General features: G+C 37.7%; 1 protein-coding gene across 11 annotated transcripts in view; it reads left to right on the top strand.

The window, feature by feature from the left end:
• PTPRK (protein tyrosine phosphatase receptor type K) overlaps positions 1 to 15,381 on the top strand; it is a 413,276-nt gene that overhangs the window by 227,770 nt on the left and 170,125 nt on the right. For all 11 annotated transcript variants that reach the window (XM_084515260.1, XM_084515257.1, XM_084515265.1 and 8 more), the window contains exon 7: positions 8,049 to 8,342. In XM_084515260.1, the coding sequence (XP_084371386.1) occupies positions 8,049 to 8,342 (294 nt within the window). The remainder of the gene's footprint in view (positions 1 to 8,048; positions 8,343 to 15,381) is intronic.

Here is a 15,381-nt window from a genome sequence, read left to right as displayed (position 1 = left end):
TATGCTGTACTCTTCTAATTGATTCCCAGAGTAGCATGACCTACTATCATTCAATAAATAGGCATGTGTTCTGTTGGTAAGTTGTGTAAAGGGATGACATGCTCCAATTTTTAGAAAGACTTTTTTTTTTATGTGTAAGCTGAGTATGAGCTTAACCTTGTTTACAGTTTCTGCTGACAATGCTAAAGCTGCACACTGTTCCTTTATTTAAAGGAAGATAATAAAATGAATGCAGTGGTGTTTCAAATCAAGGTGAATAAAATGGCACAGTGATGCATAGGATATGAAATCACTATGCAGAAGTTAGCAGTTTCCACTGTTGAAATAATTCTTATTTCAGCACTTCGGGTGGTCAGTAACTGATACATCACTTATATAAAATACATTTCAGCTGTATGAGCTTGCAGACATTGTGGTACTTAATACATAATTGTGATATATTAGGCAGGTGCTCCAAAGGAAATCGTTCAAGGTGAACGTGTGACATAGTATTGCCATTTGCAGCCTCAAAATTAAAGATGATATTACATTGAAATACGTCAGTATCCTAACTAACCTGGTTTTGTGAGCTCACTGTTCAGTTCTTCATTTGTTTGTTGTTTCTCCCTTGCTAACTGATTCTATATGTAATATCCCAAATCTTACTCTGTCACAGATATTTATTTTGAATGTTTGTTTAAAATAGATCCTTTTCAGTTTTTCAATTCCAAGTAATGAAAAGGCAATGAAAAGGATCTTACAGGCTCTCTTAGGTGAGTTGGGTAAATCACTTGATGCAACCTAGTCACTGAACTATTGCTCAGAATGAGTTCTTTTGCTCCAGACAACTAACTTTTAATTAAATGCTAACTTTTTGTAGGTATTGGGTATCAACTTCAGGGCAAGCAACTGGTGCTAGATAATGGACGGTTGTGATAAATTGCGTTTTAAAGTCCCAGAGAGAATATTTCTAGAGTCATAGACATTGCATGAGAAACATTGTTTAGATGAAAATGGGAGGAAAAAAAGCTTTTTTCTTTGCAAAAAGAAAAGAGCTTTGTGGCAGAATGCTAGATCACAAACTGTTCAAGTCTCTCCATGAAGCACTTGGTCACAGGACAGCCTCTGGGATAATTTTGAGTTATCTTTTGATTTTTTTTTCTTTGATTTTTTTTTTTTTTTAAATATAAAGGGAGACTCGTGGCGATTTTGAATATTTACCTGTAAAAAAAAAAAAATCAATGTGATTTAATTCAATCATTTTATGGTATAGTATGTTAAAGTCAGTAATTTGCCAACAACATCTTTGCATCCTTCTCTTCAGGGTATTTATGGCGGGAGATGTTGTTAACCTGCATAAACAGTGGGAACTCAAAGTAACTGCTTTCTCTAAGTTGTCCACTTTGCAATATAAGCTTTTTGATCATGGGAAAAAGAAAAAGAAAAAAAAAAGTAGAAAAACAAAGCATTTGATAAAATTAGTTTAACTTGATGGAGCAAGAAGTTTTTGACCACTGGGGGGAGGAAAAAAAAAGTTATAAAAGTTCTAAAGGATTTTGTGAACAGAGAAGTTAAAAAATGGCTTAGAGAAATATTCTTTAAAGCCTGAAGAATCTACAAGGCTTGAGGAACCTGCAGAGGGCTTGCAGCTGGCATGATTTTTATTGTATGAATCTACAACTAGCATTTGGTCTTTGAGTAGAGGAAGTGATTTAAAACCTCTGAGGTGTCTGTGAGTTATTTTGGTGGTTTGAGCTGCTTTAAGCAAGTGTCCCCTCCTGCAGTCTGTGTAACATGTGCTGCCCACCGCTGAGCTCATCCTGCTGAAGCCTGGTTTTGACTGCCAGGGTGGCTTCCAAAGGTGAGGCTCAGGACCAAAGCATGGCTTGGTGCTGGCTGGCACCACCGTGCCTGGGTATCCTTCAGGGTGGGACAGGACCAAGGTACATTTGGATGGGTGGTGGCAGCTTGTGTTGAGCTGTGAGAGTGTAACCAGTACAGTCTGCCTGGCTTTTCAGGTAGGAAGGTGGTAGACAGGAGTATAATCCTCGGGCAAAAAAGAGAGTGCGGCAGCTGCCTTTCACTCCAGCCTCTCCATGTTCCATGGGCAACACCGGAGCAACTGAAGGCTTGCTTGTGTGCCTGCTCAGTTATTCTGATGTTTTTCAGATGCATCTCTTCTCGGCTCGGCAGAGCACTCAGCTGCCGCTAACGAACTTGCTGTCTTCAGCGTGCCGGGCAGTCTCTGCTGCACTGGCTGTTGGGCTTTTTGTGTCTTCTGCGTGAGACAGCAAAAACATTAAGGACTTAACTACTCGCTAGGGATGGCACGTATAAGTAGGTGACAGGCTGAGTTGTGAGTGTGGCCTGTCATGCAGAGAAAGTGAAAACTTGAGATCTTGTTGGAAATTTAAAAATAAATCTATTGGTTTTCTGAGATTCTTAGTTTGTTGATAGTTCTGCTGTTGGTCAGGTCTGTGCTTTCAGCTGGGGATCCCTCAGTGCCCTGCTTTTTTTGTTTGTTTTCAAACTGAGTAGAAGACTTTCTCATCAAGCAAGTATTGCTTTCTGTAATGTTTCTCCCCCTACTTGACAAAGTGTTCTGTTTGTAAAGGTGCAGTGTTAGTGCAGTGTTTGTTGGCACTGAGGGCAAGAGATCTTCTCAGACAGCTGTCAGTTTAGAAGACAGCCAGCTATAAATCCAAAATATTTTTTTCTTAGATTCTGATTTTTTATTTATTTTTTTTTTACAGAGCAGTACTTCATAACCATTTGGGGAAGTTCAATGAAAATATTTCTCTTTCATAGGAAATACATGCCACATATGGAATGTTTTTTTTTTTAAATAAAAGAATGTTTCTGCAGAAATTCTCCTTTTTTTTTTTTTTTTTTTTTTTTTTTTTTTACAGTTAAATTTTTCATAGCTCATTTTATGACCAGTTAATGAATGTGTAATTTCATTCAGTTGTAATTTTTGGAGACTTATATATTGTTATTGCCTTCCATTTTTTTCTGTAGTGTGTAGTTTATTAGAAATCATTCAGCCTTGACAGAAAACACTCAGAGACTGCAGAATTTCCTACAATATCACCAGTTATTGTTCTTCGCTTGTTATGCTCACTGTTCAATTTGGGGTTTAATACCATATTTGAGTTTAAGCTTTCGGTCATTGCTTATTGCTATTTTTTTTTATTATTATTATAATTTTATTTTTTCCCTGTTGGATTAACCAGCTTTTAAGACCAAGAATTGTATATCCCATATTTCCCTGCAAGCACTTGACTGCTAGTACTTTCTGCTGAATTCCATACATTTTCTCCAACTTCTAAAGAAACATGTTCTTCAGTTTTCCAATATTTCTTGAGAATGTGTGAATCCTAAAACTGTGTGTAATCTTCCAGTGCAGAAAGAGCATCGAAGCAGTGTTGCTGTCACAGGGAATTGGCAGCCTGCTTCCATGTGTTCTTCTGGCTCTGGGTCTTCTGCTGCAGCATCCCCGTGTGTAGCACGAAGCATCCTGTATTAACTGTATTTCTGTTGATTTTTCTGTTTGCTTGTTTCTTTGGATTGTGACAAATTTTGCAAGAAATTTGGATTCTTTTGACTTACTTTCTTGTCACTTTGTGGTGTAGTTAAGCCGTACCGATTTTAATTTCTGGAGGGATGAGCCTGATTTTGGGCTTCATTTAATAAACAAATAGTTTGTTCTGATGTAATTGTATAACTTAAGTTTTTTATGGTTAATCCCTGTTGTTTGCATTGAGTTAAAGTATTGATGCCCATCATCATACCAGCTGCATGGCTGTGTGTAAGCTGTTTGGCAAAGAAGACTGGATGTGGCATCACCAGAGTAAAGGCACAGCCAGCACATGAGCAGAGGAAGCCTGCAGGATATTAGTGTGGGGAGGCTCTGTGTAAGGGGGATGTGGAATGGAGAATTGCAAGAATGAAAGCATCGACGTGTCTTCAATGTTTGGACTGTGTGGGGAAGGCCTTTCCCTCCCTTATCTCCAGACCCTGCTACTGTGAGCAAGGAGGTGATCTGTTGTGATAGAAACATAACTTCATGTAAATAAGTAGGATTTTATCAAAATGCATCCAGTGTCAACTTTTCCTCCCGAGTGGAACAACCACTAGGATTCCATTTGGGCTTGATTTTATTTTTTTCCTGCTGTGAATTGATTACTAACAGTATATGCTTATCACTAAGATACTAACAAAAGTCTTCATTTATTTTAACTGTAAGCAGTATTTAGTATTGGAGGAGCATGTAGCCTATTGCCACTATTTAATAAATAATATTAAACAACATGGTACACATGTGTTACTTGGGAATGTAGAGAGTTTTTGTGTATACTAGTTAGTATATTAACAACCCTCATGACATTTTTGGTTGTTTGCTTTTTTTTCTGTCAATAAATATGTAATTATTTGCATACAATATTTTTTATTAAGAGTATGACACAACAGTTTAACTGTAGGAGGACTTAGAGCTGGGGTTGATGCTGCATGCTTATTCTAATCATTGGTGCCTACATATTACAGTACGCTTAATCTATAATGTCATACACATACTGATGTGAGCATAATGTACTGCTAGTAGCTCAGCAGAACGGGAACTTTGTACTGATGAAATGTCAGTCTTAATTTTTGATTAACTCAGCTGTGGGCATTTTATGTCAAAAGCAGAACTGTCCAAATACTGCAAAATGCTATGCATAAAAATACTTTCATTTCTTTAATATGTTGTAGATGTAGAAGTGCTCTTTTTACATAGTCTTGCAGAGATATTAGTGGCCATGCAAAATGGAAGGGATTTCATCAGATTTACTGCCTGTAAGCAGTGGCTTAAAAATATTGTCAGAATGTGAGTTTGTAATTAAACCAGACCCACTGGAAAAGGGATTCTAAGGTTTGGGTTTATCAAAGGAAGAAAACACACCGTGCAAGGTCTTTGTTCATACTGTTTGGCATTTGTGTTTTTAAATACCTCTGGAAACAGTGATTCTACTGATGAGTTAATAAGCTGTCCATGGGTTGAAATGTGTTTTGTCAAACATTGTTTAGAGTCCTTATGGCTGTTCAGAGAAGGTTTGTGGTCAGGAAAAGTGGAACTGAGCTCAGTGAAAGCTCTTTACTAGGAATACCCTGTGCCTTAGCTGTCAAGATACTTCAGTACCTGCTCATAATAACTGGGGGAGTTGGTTGGGTTGAGTGGACAGAAATTAAGGGTAAGATTCTTTGATTTGGTTGCAATGACCAGGGCAGAAGGAGCCCACTGTGTTGCATGGTCTGACTGCCAGGGTGGGTGAGTGAAAGTCCCCAGAAGCATTTTCCATAGTGGCCATCTGCAGCCAGCCAGCCTAGCCAGAGCCACGCAGGGCAGAGAGTAGGGCAGTGATTTGCTAATACTTCCATCTTGCAGCAGTGCTACCTCTGATCCAGGTTCCATCATTTTCACTTTCCTGGACTGAAGCAGACATTTTAGGCTGTTTAGAAAGCAGACCAAAGTTCCAAAAGTGATTTTCCTTTGAGGTTACCTCTTTTTTTTTTTTTTCTTCTTTTTATTCCCATACCTAATATAAGAGGTTTTTCAGTCTTGACAAACTGTCTTCTTAAGACACTCCAAAACTGTGTTGTTTATTTCTAGACCCAGATTACTAGAGTGAAAAAAACAGCAACATCACTTCTTGAAGGATGTACATTGTGTTTAAAACCCCACTGATAGAGTAGTGTTGTGTATGTGAGATAGTTGCCATGGAAATGGTAAGCAAAACTAATACTGGCTTTGTTCTGTCTTTTAGTTATTAATGGTAATTTTTAAGCTATAAAAGTTTCAAGTTACTGTATATACGAAGGGAAATTATGTAATTTGAAATTATAATTGGAGAATATTTGATGGATCTGGTTATAGAATAACAAATGAGAATAATTAATAGGAAGTTAATTGGGTAACATCAGAAAAGTTTATCTGGTATATTGGGATTGCACGCTTCAGTTGATACTTAGTGTGCTTTTGGGATTTCTGGTTGCACCACACCTCTGCTTCTGATAGTATATTGTATTATGAAGAATATTAATAATGCTGCAGAACAATTACTTGTTCATTTGCTAACTGATTAAAATTCATGCATAATTTATTGGAACAGGGAGAGACTATATAAATAAGTCTCCTTGTCCTCAAGAGCTTAAAAACAAAATGCATATGCTAATATAAGAATATGCTTTACCTCTTAACATAAAAATTTAATATGCAGTGGTATATTAGTCTCATTAATGTGAGGTTTTATTTGTAATAATCGTGCTCTTAATCAAAGTATATACTTCTAAACATAGCTTTATGTTTTAGGGGTTTATAACTTGGAGCTGGTAGTGTATCATGCTCATCAACATTTATGTTTTCTGCTGTAATATACACTGACCTTAGAATTCATTAGTTTGACATTTACTGTGTTAGTTCCACAGCAAATAAACTGCCCTCATTAAGCCTGGTTGCATTTCTGAGCTTTGATGCAGGTAGGGATCTGAATTAGTTGATACTCACTTTTGTTGCCAGAACAGGGTGAAACTTGTTAATAATTAATTGAGATACTTTCCAGGGTTTTGTATATGCTGAAGCAGGAGTTGGGACACCTTGGAGTATTCACCTTTTCACTCCAGAAGAAAACAAGATCCACTTGTGGCCATTATGGTGTATTCACAAGTTCCTTGTCTCCAAACTGAGTGGGTTGATACGCAGATAATGTTAAAAAAAAAAAAAAAAACCTGCAAGAAATCATTTTGTGGCAAAATGCAGGAAACTCAGTTACTTGCAGAGCTGGTAGATTCTCTGTTGGGAGCTGATTGTTGTATCTGGAGGGGAAACTGCTGCAAGCCTTCTTGATCATTACTCTTCACGTGCTAAGTGACATTGATGGGGTCATTCCTGGAGGCAGAACATGTGCAGTGTTTCCATGTACTAATTTCTCTTGGGCAGAGGTGCAGGTACATTAGTGATCAGAAGGGCCCAGGCCTAGGGAAGTCTTCTGGTCTGGGGCTCAATGTTATTTCTGATGTACTGGCTGTGAGATCCCTCTACCTGCTCAGAGTTGCCACGCTGTTATTTCTGCATCGCTGCTGTGTGAAACCCCTGTGTGCATTGAATTTAGCATTGTTGCCTAATTAACTGAAACAAATTAGTTGAAATATGAGCCATCTGGAATGAAAATGAACCTTCCGTGTTTATCAGTGGATTCATTTTATTAGAAAAGTGCATGTTGCTTGTGATTGTTTCTTAAAATAAATCATGCTTAGGCATTGTGCTACTTTACATACACATTTCTCAGGGTAAAGGAGACCTCACCTTCCCATTTGGTCTGTTGCTACCTTTCCACTTTGCCGCTATTTTGAAATGTTTGGGTGGAAGGTGATTAGAACAGAGGAAGACAAAAGGCAATGTGCATCCTACTTCTTTGAATTTCTAAGTCAGCAGTAAGCTATTTAGGAGTAAAATAATGATATATGTTTTTGCAGTTTTGCTCAGTGCTGAATATTCTGAAGGCCTGTAATGGGTAGCTGTATCTTTCATCCTGACTGCATCTGACAGACTTCAAATGAAGTGCAGTGATACTGATTTTTAGGGTCAGCGTTATCAACTATTGCAACCTTTTCTTTAAGGGTAGTGTGTACATGGCTTCTGTCAATAAAAGAAAGTCAGTTATGTGTCAGAAACTCTATTTCTGAAATTCAAATTATTGCCATAGAGAATTATATAAATGATCGTGAACCCAGATTTTTTCAGAAAATGTGTTATAAAATAGGAATATATAAATCAGATTAAGATTTTTGGGTCTTAAACTGAGACGTTCAAATGGAAAAAGTAATGTTGGTCAGATAACAGCAGCACACAACTTGCTTCCATCAGCTGAAATCCTCCTCAGCTCTTCTCTTGATGTCAGTTTGATTTTGCTTTCAAATTTTTAAATCCTTGCTGACTAAAATCTGACAACTTTCTATGGGAAGAGCCCTTCTCTTAATGGCTTTTCCAGCTTTTGTTTTAGCACTGACTTTTTTTTTTGTCTCCCATACAGAGCCGCCTCGGCCAATAGCACCCCCACAGTTGCTGGGCGTGGGGCCGACATACTTGCTAATTCAGCTGAATGCAAATTCAATCATTGGTGATGGACCCATTATTCTGAAAGAAGTGGAGTACCGAATGACATCTGGGACCTGGACCGAAACCCATGCTGTCAATGCACCAACCTACAAACTCTGGCACTTGGACCCGGACACTGAATATGAGATTCGGGTCCTGCTCACCAGACCAGGCGAAGGTGGGACTGGACAGCCAGGACCACCGCTCATCACCAGAACCAAGTGTGCAGGTAAGTGCTGCTTTGAAAAAAATGAACAAAAAAAAGGCTGTTTATGTAATTACTTAATTGTTTTGTAGGCTTGTTAGCTCTAATTTACCTATTGCATAACTTAAGGGTTCTTTGGCACTTACTGGATCCCAAACTGTCTGGGTATGCAAATTATCCCAATGTGGGTTTGCTCCATCCCCTGCTTTTCCTGGTCACTGTCTAGGTTGCTGCATGCTAACTATGAGAGGTAGGTGGTTAAAAAAAAAAAAAAAAAAAAAAAAAAAAAAAAAAAAAAAAGAAGAAAACTACTTCTCATGGAAGGAAGGAGACCTCATCATTTGTGGAAAGGTCAATCTCTTGAAAAAAGAAGTCTTTCTTTTCTTTTGCCCCAAGAAGATTAAGCAATGCCAACTTTTCTTATATACCATTCCTTGTAAAGCTACTTAGATTTATTTTAATCTCAGCTTTTATAAGAAAGATAATGCTCATCTCTCATAGTTGTAGAATAGAAAAATTACAGATTTGAACATCAAACTGGGAAGCAAGTAAAAGAAAACTAAATTGTGTTTTTTCTTCTTATCTCATGATTTTTAGGGCCTAACTTACAGTATTCAAAAATTTGCACTCTTAGATTTATTGAAGGTGCTGATAACCATCTATCAAAACAGCATTAAAATAAAAATAAAAGCTGCAGTTGCAGATTTCCGAATGTCATTTATACATAGGCATATATAAAATAAAAATGTTCTTAAAGCATTTGTCACAGACCTGAGATGGACAGCTATTCAAGTTCTCATCTGAGCATTCCTTTTTTCTTTTACTTGAGAAAGGGGGTCGATGTCTGGATCACAAGCTAATACTTCAAGTTGACTAGGTCAATAAGTATGAATCCCATGAAAATTTGAAGGTCTGTTTTGAAATTGGGCAGAGTACAGTCGGAAGCTGAGGCACGCTGCTCTTTTTATCCTCTAACGAGTAAGCTCTCAGATCAAGATGAAACTGAAGGCATTTTTGAAATTTGTGATCTTATTTATAATTTAGTCTCTGTCTTTCCTGTGAAGTGAAAAGATATTTGTGTCCATCTCAGTTAAGATGACAGCTGTTGAGATCTAAGTAAGGTTAAAGCATTGATATATGGTACTGAATTGTTTTAGACAGTGTTCTGAAAAAGTAAAAATTGGAAAACAGCTTCTATTTTAAAAAGACTGAGCCAAGATGAACAAATCTCAAATGTTTAGTTTCTTTTTCCCAGCACTTGAAATATAGAATTCCATTTACCCAGTGTGTGGCAGATCAAAGCTTTCTAATTGGAAAGGAAAAGAAAGGAGGTCATGGTTTGTGTAAGACATGATGTATTTTTAGAAGTGATGTAAGGGAAACAACGTACTGTGGTATGTGATGGTGTCGTGCTTCTTATTAATTTATTTATTTTTTTAATAAAAGTTAAATATAAGGCACCAAAACATAGGTTTGAGATGAATTTTAAACTCAATCTACTCTGAAATGAACCGGATGTTTAAAAAAAAATTTAAAAAATTGGACTTTCATGGAAATATTATTCTAGTAAGATTTCTATCTGTTTACCTTGATTAAGACTAGTTATTCTATAAAAGTACAGGTGAATTAATTTCACTATTAACCAGTTTCAGTTAGAAAAAGGTGAGTTAGCAAGGGTTTGTGGAGATTGGAGCATTCAGCCCAGCATCATGGGATGAGTCATGCAGGGCATCGAGTTGGACGTCAGATCGTCCTGCTGCCTTCTCACTCATCTGAAAAATGCAGGCAGGCATTCCTTTTCCACAGTGTTCTTTCATAATTGCAAACCCAAATTGATAAGATTTTTTTTAACAATAGTTTTCTCTTAAAAGGCAAACTATATAAAAAAAAAATTAGTCTCTTCCCAAGGGAAGATGTTTCAGAAAAGGTAAAGCCCAATAATGTCAACACTGCAATCTCTTCTGCTACTGGTTTTGTGCTCATGACTGGCATGTGATTTACTGTGCTGTATTAGATGACATCTCTGCAGCAATATCTTCTTTCTGGCGATTCTTCAATTATTCCTAATTCTTGTTTCTGACAAGATCTCTTATACCTCAGACAAATAGTCTCTTTTTTCTCTGTTTTCTATGTCAATTTTATCTTTCCATAAGTTTTGTAAGTATTAGTTCAAAATCTGAAACAAATTATAATTGATTATCTGCTCAGTGTCAAATGGAGTGGCAGGAAAGAAATGAATTTTCAGCATGAAATTTGACTGCTCTCTATACAGATTAAGAAGTACACGTTAGTGAACATTGATCTGATGAGTTTTTTGTGTTTACACTCCAAGAATCAGTGACAGCTAACTCACTGACACGTCAGTAGGAATAAGCTAGGATTCTGCTGTCTGTTTATTCGATACCTAAGTAAATATTAGCATTGTTTTTGAATGAAGATTGAAAATGATTTTCCACATAATTCATTCAGTATTTATAATTTCATGACATTTAGTAATAACATTTATTGATCGGTTAGCCTGTGTTTTGCTGGAGATGTATCCTGCTTCTAAATCATTTGAGCAATGACTGTACTTATCTCTGTATCAGACATGAACTTTTATTATTAGGTGTTTACATCATTGTCTGTCTTCCTCATAGCAAAACCAGCATCTAGTGACTCGTTCAGTAAATGTTTCCAATAACGCTAAACAAAATTGTTTTCTAATGAAGACATAATTCTTCCAGTAGTTAAAAGTCCTCCAGAAGTCTGTTTCTCTAACTGGAATTTCTTAGGCAATCTTCCCTGTCCTGAAGCTATGTGAATGCATTTTGCTAGAAAACTTGCATGATATTTCTGTCAGCTTGCATTTGTATATATGCAGTTAAAGAGAGTGCTGAGCAATCGAATATATGAAACCAAGGAGTGCCTTGAAATAACTGAAGTGAGCCTTAAACACATTAGGCAAAACATTATTTTTTTGCCATTCCCCTCCTTAAGGGCCAGGTGTAGTCCTCGTATTTCCATTTCAAGCACAGCTGAATTCTGTGCTGAGCACAGTTGTGTGCCCAGGTGCATCTGCTTAGGCAGAAATGCTCAGGAGCTGCTGATGCTTCCTATGGCACCTCATGGTGCACCCAGGCTAACTAGTTATGTGTCTGCACCTCTTAACCACTATTGTTGCTCAGATTATTCACTTCTCAAGCATTTTAAAACCAAAGGCGAGCATAGCACTTATTGCACGTAATCCTAAAGTGGCTTTCTGTGGCTGTTTTGTTTTATTTATTTATTTATTTATTTATGAGTATATTGTGTGAGTTGTGATTGCATTTCCTTTGAGGGGTTGTAGAAAATATGTTGTAATCTAAAATTGTCTGCATAGGCAGCTTTATCAACTGTAAGTTAGAAGTTATTCTGTCATGTTGGCTGCTGCTTCTGAGCAACGGCTAACAGCTCAGTTTTATGATTAACTGATATTTTAGTAGCAAAGGAGGTCAATAGTTCAGTCTGTCCAGGGCTTAATATATGTACACAGAAGAATTGCTCACTCCTCCTGCTTTACTGAAGTTCAGTGCAAGGGTGTGATTTTCAGTAAAACAAGAAGAATTGTAGAGCAGTTGGGGGAAAGTCCTGTGTGTTTGCATCATTATTATTTTTTTAATTTTCCCACCTCAAATGTTTTGATTTCAGTAAACTGTTGCCTGCATTATTTGCTTTAGTTAATAAAATGAAGAAGGGGGCGAGAGGTAGCTTTATGCTTCCAGCATTATTAGAGCTGCAAATGGAATGATACGTATTGACTTTTATTATTATCGTTATTGTGCTGTTGTTCACAGCAGTTATCAGTCACCAAGACGTCGCTATCGGTAGCAGTCGGCCTGCAGGCACTGATGGGATCTCGATGCTGGTTCCATGGTACACTACTACCCTGTGATTTGCCTGCGGCTGGAGGCTCAGGATCTGGGGTGCTTTCTGTCCCTCTGCTTCAAGCACAGGGTGCTTGTTTACAATTTTCACATGCAGTGATTTTGAAAACAAAATACACAGAATGCAGGATGCTGCTGAATTTTCCCCTCAAGCAAAAAAAAAAAAAAAAAAAAAAAAAAAAGAACATGGGGATACTACACTGAAAAGCCAGCTTAGCATGGCCATCTGGAGAGTTAAAATGTTCTTGTTACATATAAATTCATTTTGCTTTTTAGAATGAGATGAAAGAAAGGGGCAGTGCAGTATAAAATTTGCTTGTGCCAGTGTGGGATGTGTACAGTACTACTTTAGGTAATGCTGTTTGCCTTTTACACTTTCAGCATGGAGGTGGAGAGTTGAAGGCAGGGAGCTTGATTTATGGCTTTTGCTGTGTGCTCTCCATGAGAATTCAGTGTATTGGTATGTGAGGCAGTGGAAAATTGGATACAGTCAACATCAGAGACGGGTTCTGGAAAATACAGCACTGAATGTATAATCTGGGTTCTTCATTTGTGTCTCCTGGAGTAGTGCATCTTAAATTCTTATTTCAGTCTTTGAAAGCTAATAAAAGTGCAGAAAAATGCATAATTTCAAACTGTCTATTTAAAAAGGGAAAAAAAAATGTTAAGGGGATAGCAAAAATATTTACCTTTATAACAAAACAAGCTATCTTCAGGTTTCAAACAAAACCCTTACTTTTTTTTCCTCACAGTAGATATCATTATGGTAGACAGTTACAGCGTCGCTGAGAGGAGCCTAAATACACTGAGTGCTTAAAGTATATATTTTTATTACTCACGGTTTGGTTGTTTACAAGTTGAACACTTTGTTAGAATAAACTAAGATGAACAACTTGACTCTAGATAAATGTAATACTTTAAAAAATTATTTTTCATTTGTCATTGCAGAAGTGCCCACATTACACCATTATTTATATGTTGCTGTTGTTTTTTAAAAATATATTTGGCACTCATGACTGTTTCTGGGCTTTTGGCCAGGTGGTAATTGGAAACATTTAAGATCTCACTAGCAGATACCAGATGCACCAGTCTCCTGTTCCTTATAGGTTTACCAGTTTGCTGTGATATAGTATGGAGGGGAAAAAAAAAAAAAGAAATAAAAAGTATTTAAACAATGGAGAAATTTTTTTTTTGGAGAAAAAAAATTTCTCCATTTCAATGGAGAAATTAATTTAAACAATGGAGTCTGAAGTAAGGAACTTAATGCCGGAATTACATACTGGTTGTTGAGAGAGCATCTGCAGAACAGCTATCTGAGTTGGACCATCAGCTGGCAAGTTCGACCTGTACTCTGCTTATTGTGCTGATTGCCACATATAGAATCCTAATGATGCTTATATCCATAAGAAAGGGCCTCCGAGCAGCTGAGTTACCTAGCAGGAGACCAGGCAGACTGCCTAGCCAAGCTCTTGTCAGATTGTGTAAATTAAGCATGGTATCCTCTTTTTCAAAGGCGTGCAATGCTGATGACTCAGTTGAATTGGCATTAAACTGAAAGTTCAGACACTGACCTCTGCTAAATTAGTTTTCAACTTTTTGTGTTTGCTATATTCAGTGTTGCTTAGTATCTTTTTCTTCTTCTTTTTTTTTTTTTTTTTTTTTCCTTTGCTAGTTGCAGCTGCAATTTCCCTCTACACTAACTGGAGAAAAGGTTTTACTGATATCTTCCCGCATTTCTCAGGGTGTGACCTTGTTCATGGCAAGTTCTTTACTGTATAGGGCCATATTCAGCAATAAATCATCTTCTGCCTCTACCCAGGATTAGGGTAGCAGACCTCAGCTGGTGGGTTCCTCGAGCTTGGACACCTGCTTTTCAAAGCTGCTGCAGTGTGCAGAGACCTCTCTTTGCCTGCCCTCTGAAGTCCCTCCCAGGATACCCACAGTGAGACGTGCTGTTGGTCATTTGTGCGTTGCGTCCTGGCCAGGCTGGTGGTTTTGACCAAGCTGACTGACAAACTCCAACGAAGCTGAGGGAAGTCTTTCCGTTAAAGCTCGTGGATCTCTTTCTGGAGAAGGATACGAGGTTAGGAGACAGCATCAACTGTGTGATGGAGTAGGCTGCCTTGGCTGGGGGGAGGAAAAGGAACAGTTGTTGCCTCCCAGAGTACCGTTTTCTTACCAGTGTTTCCTCCATCCCCGGCCTCACTTCACGTTGTTGCTCAGCTTTTCCCAAAGCAGAGTGCTGCAGCATGAACGCTGTAGCAATTTATCCACATCAGTAGATCACACTTCCAAAAGGAGCACAGTCTGTGGCAAGAAAATGTATTGCAGAACATTAATCCACGGCATCCATTGCAGCTGTAAAAGAGTGGACGTGGGCAATAATTCATATTGCAGCACTTGAAAATGCTGTGGGTGCGCCCAGGACAGATAACTCAGAGCCTGATAATAATATCTCTGAAGTTTGGGGATTAAGATTCACGGGTTTTTGGTCTGTGCTCACTCCCAAAGAGCATGACTACAGGTTAGTGTAATCTTACCCTTTCAGAAGACTGTAGCTCTATTTTTAATTTTAAGTGGAAAAAAAATACCTTTTTGTAATATGATTCATTAGTGTGTTTGATACTTTAATTTAGTTAGTTTTCATAATTAAGGTCTCTGTCAACTGTTAAAGTGTAGTATTACTTCCATAGTGTTTGAGAATTTTTAAATACCTAAATATAATAAACTTGTTGGATTTTTTTTTTACACTTGTGGTTTTATATGACATATGACTAGCTATTATTATGCTTTCATTTATCATTCTATTTAAAATTGAATGGAAAAATTTAAATAAGGTCTCAGAAGTTGTTCTGGCCATTGCGGCACTTAAATGTGCAGTTTTGGAAGCACACTAATTTCTCCCTGTGGTTTTGGCACTGTTAGCAGAATAGTGTGCAGTGTGTAGCAAGGGCTGCGAGTGACAGGAGTGGTACTGTGGAAGGGCTGAAGAGGAAAGGAGTACCAATAGCATGTGTTGGGGGAAGGGATGCTGATGAGATTTCCTAGATGCATTCGTTATTCTTTCCCTCTCCCCCGTAGGTCTTCTCTCCTTGAAAGCCATTACAGAGAAATATCATGTCATTCATGCTGGTGTGAGATCCTGATAAAGTTCAGAT

Source organism: Aythya ferina (genome assembly GCF_964211825.1).
Source record: "Aythya ferina genome assembly, chromosome: 3".
NCBI classification, from domain to species: domain Eukaryota; kingdom Metazoa; phylum Chordata; class Aves; order Anseriformes; family Anatidae; genus Aythya; species Aythya ferina.
Note: the sequence above shows the minus strand (reverse complement) of the source record. Positions and strands in the feature narration are given on the sequence as shown.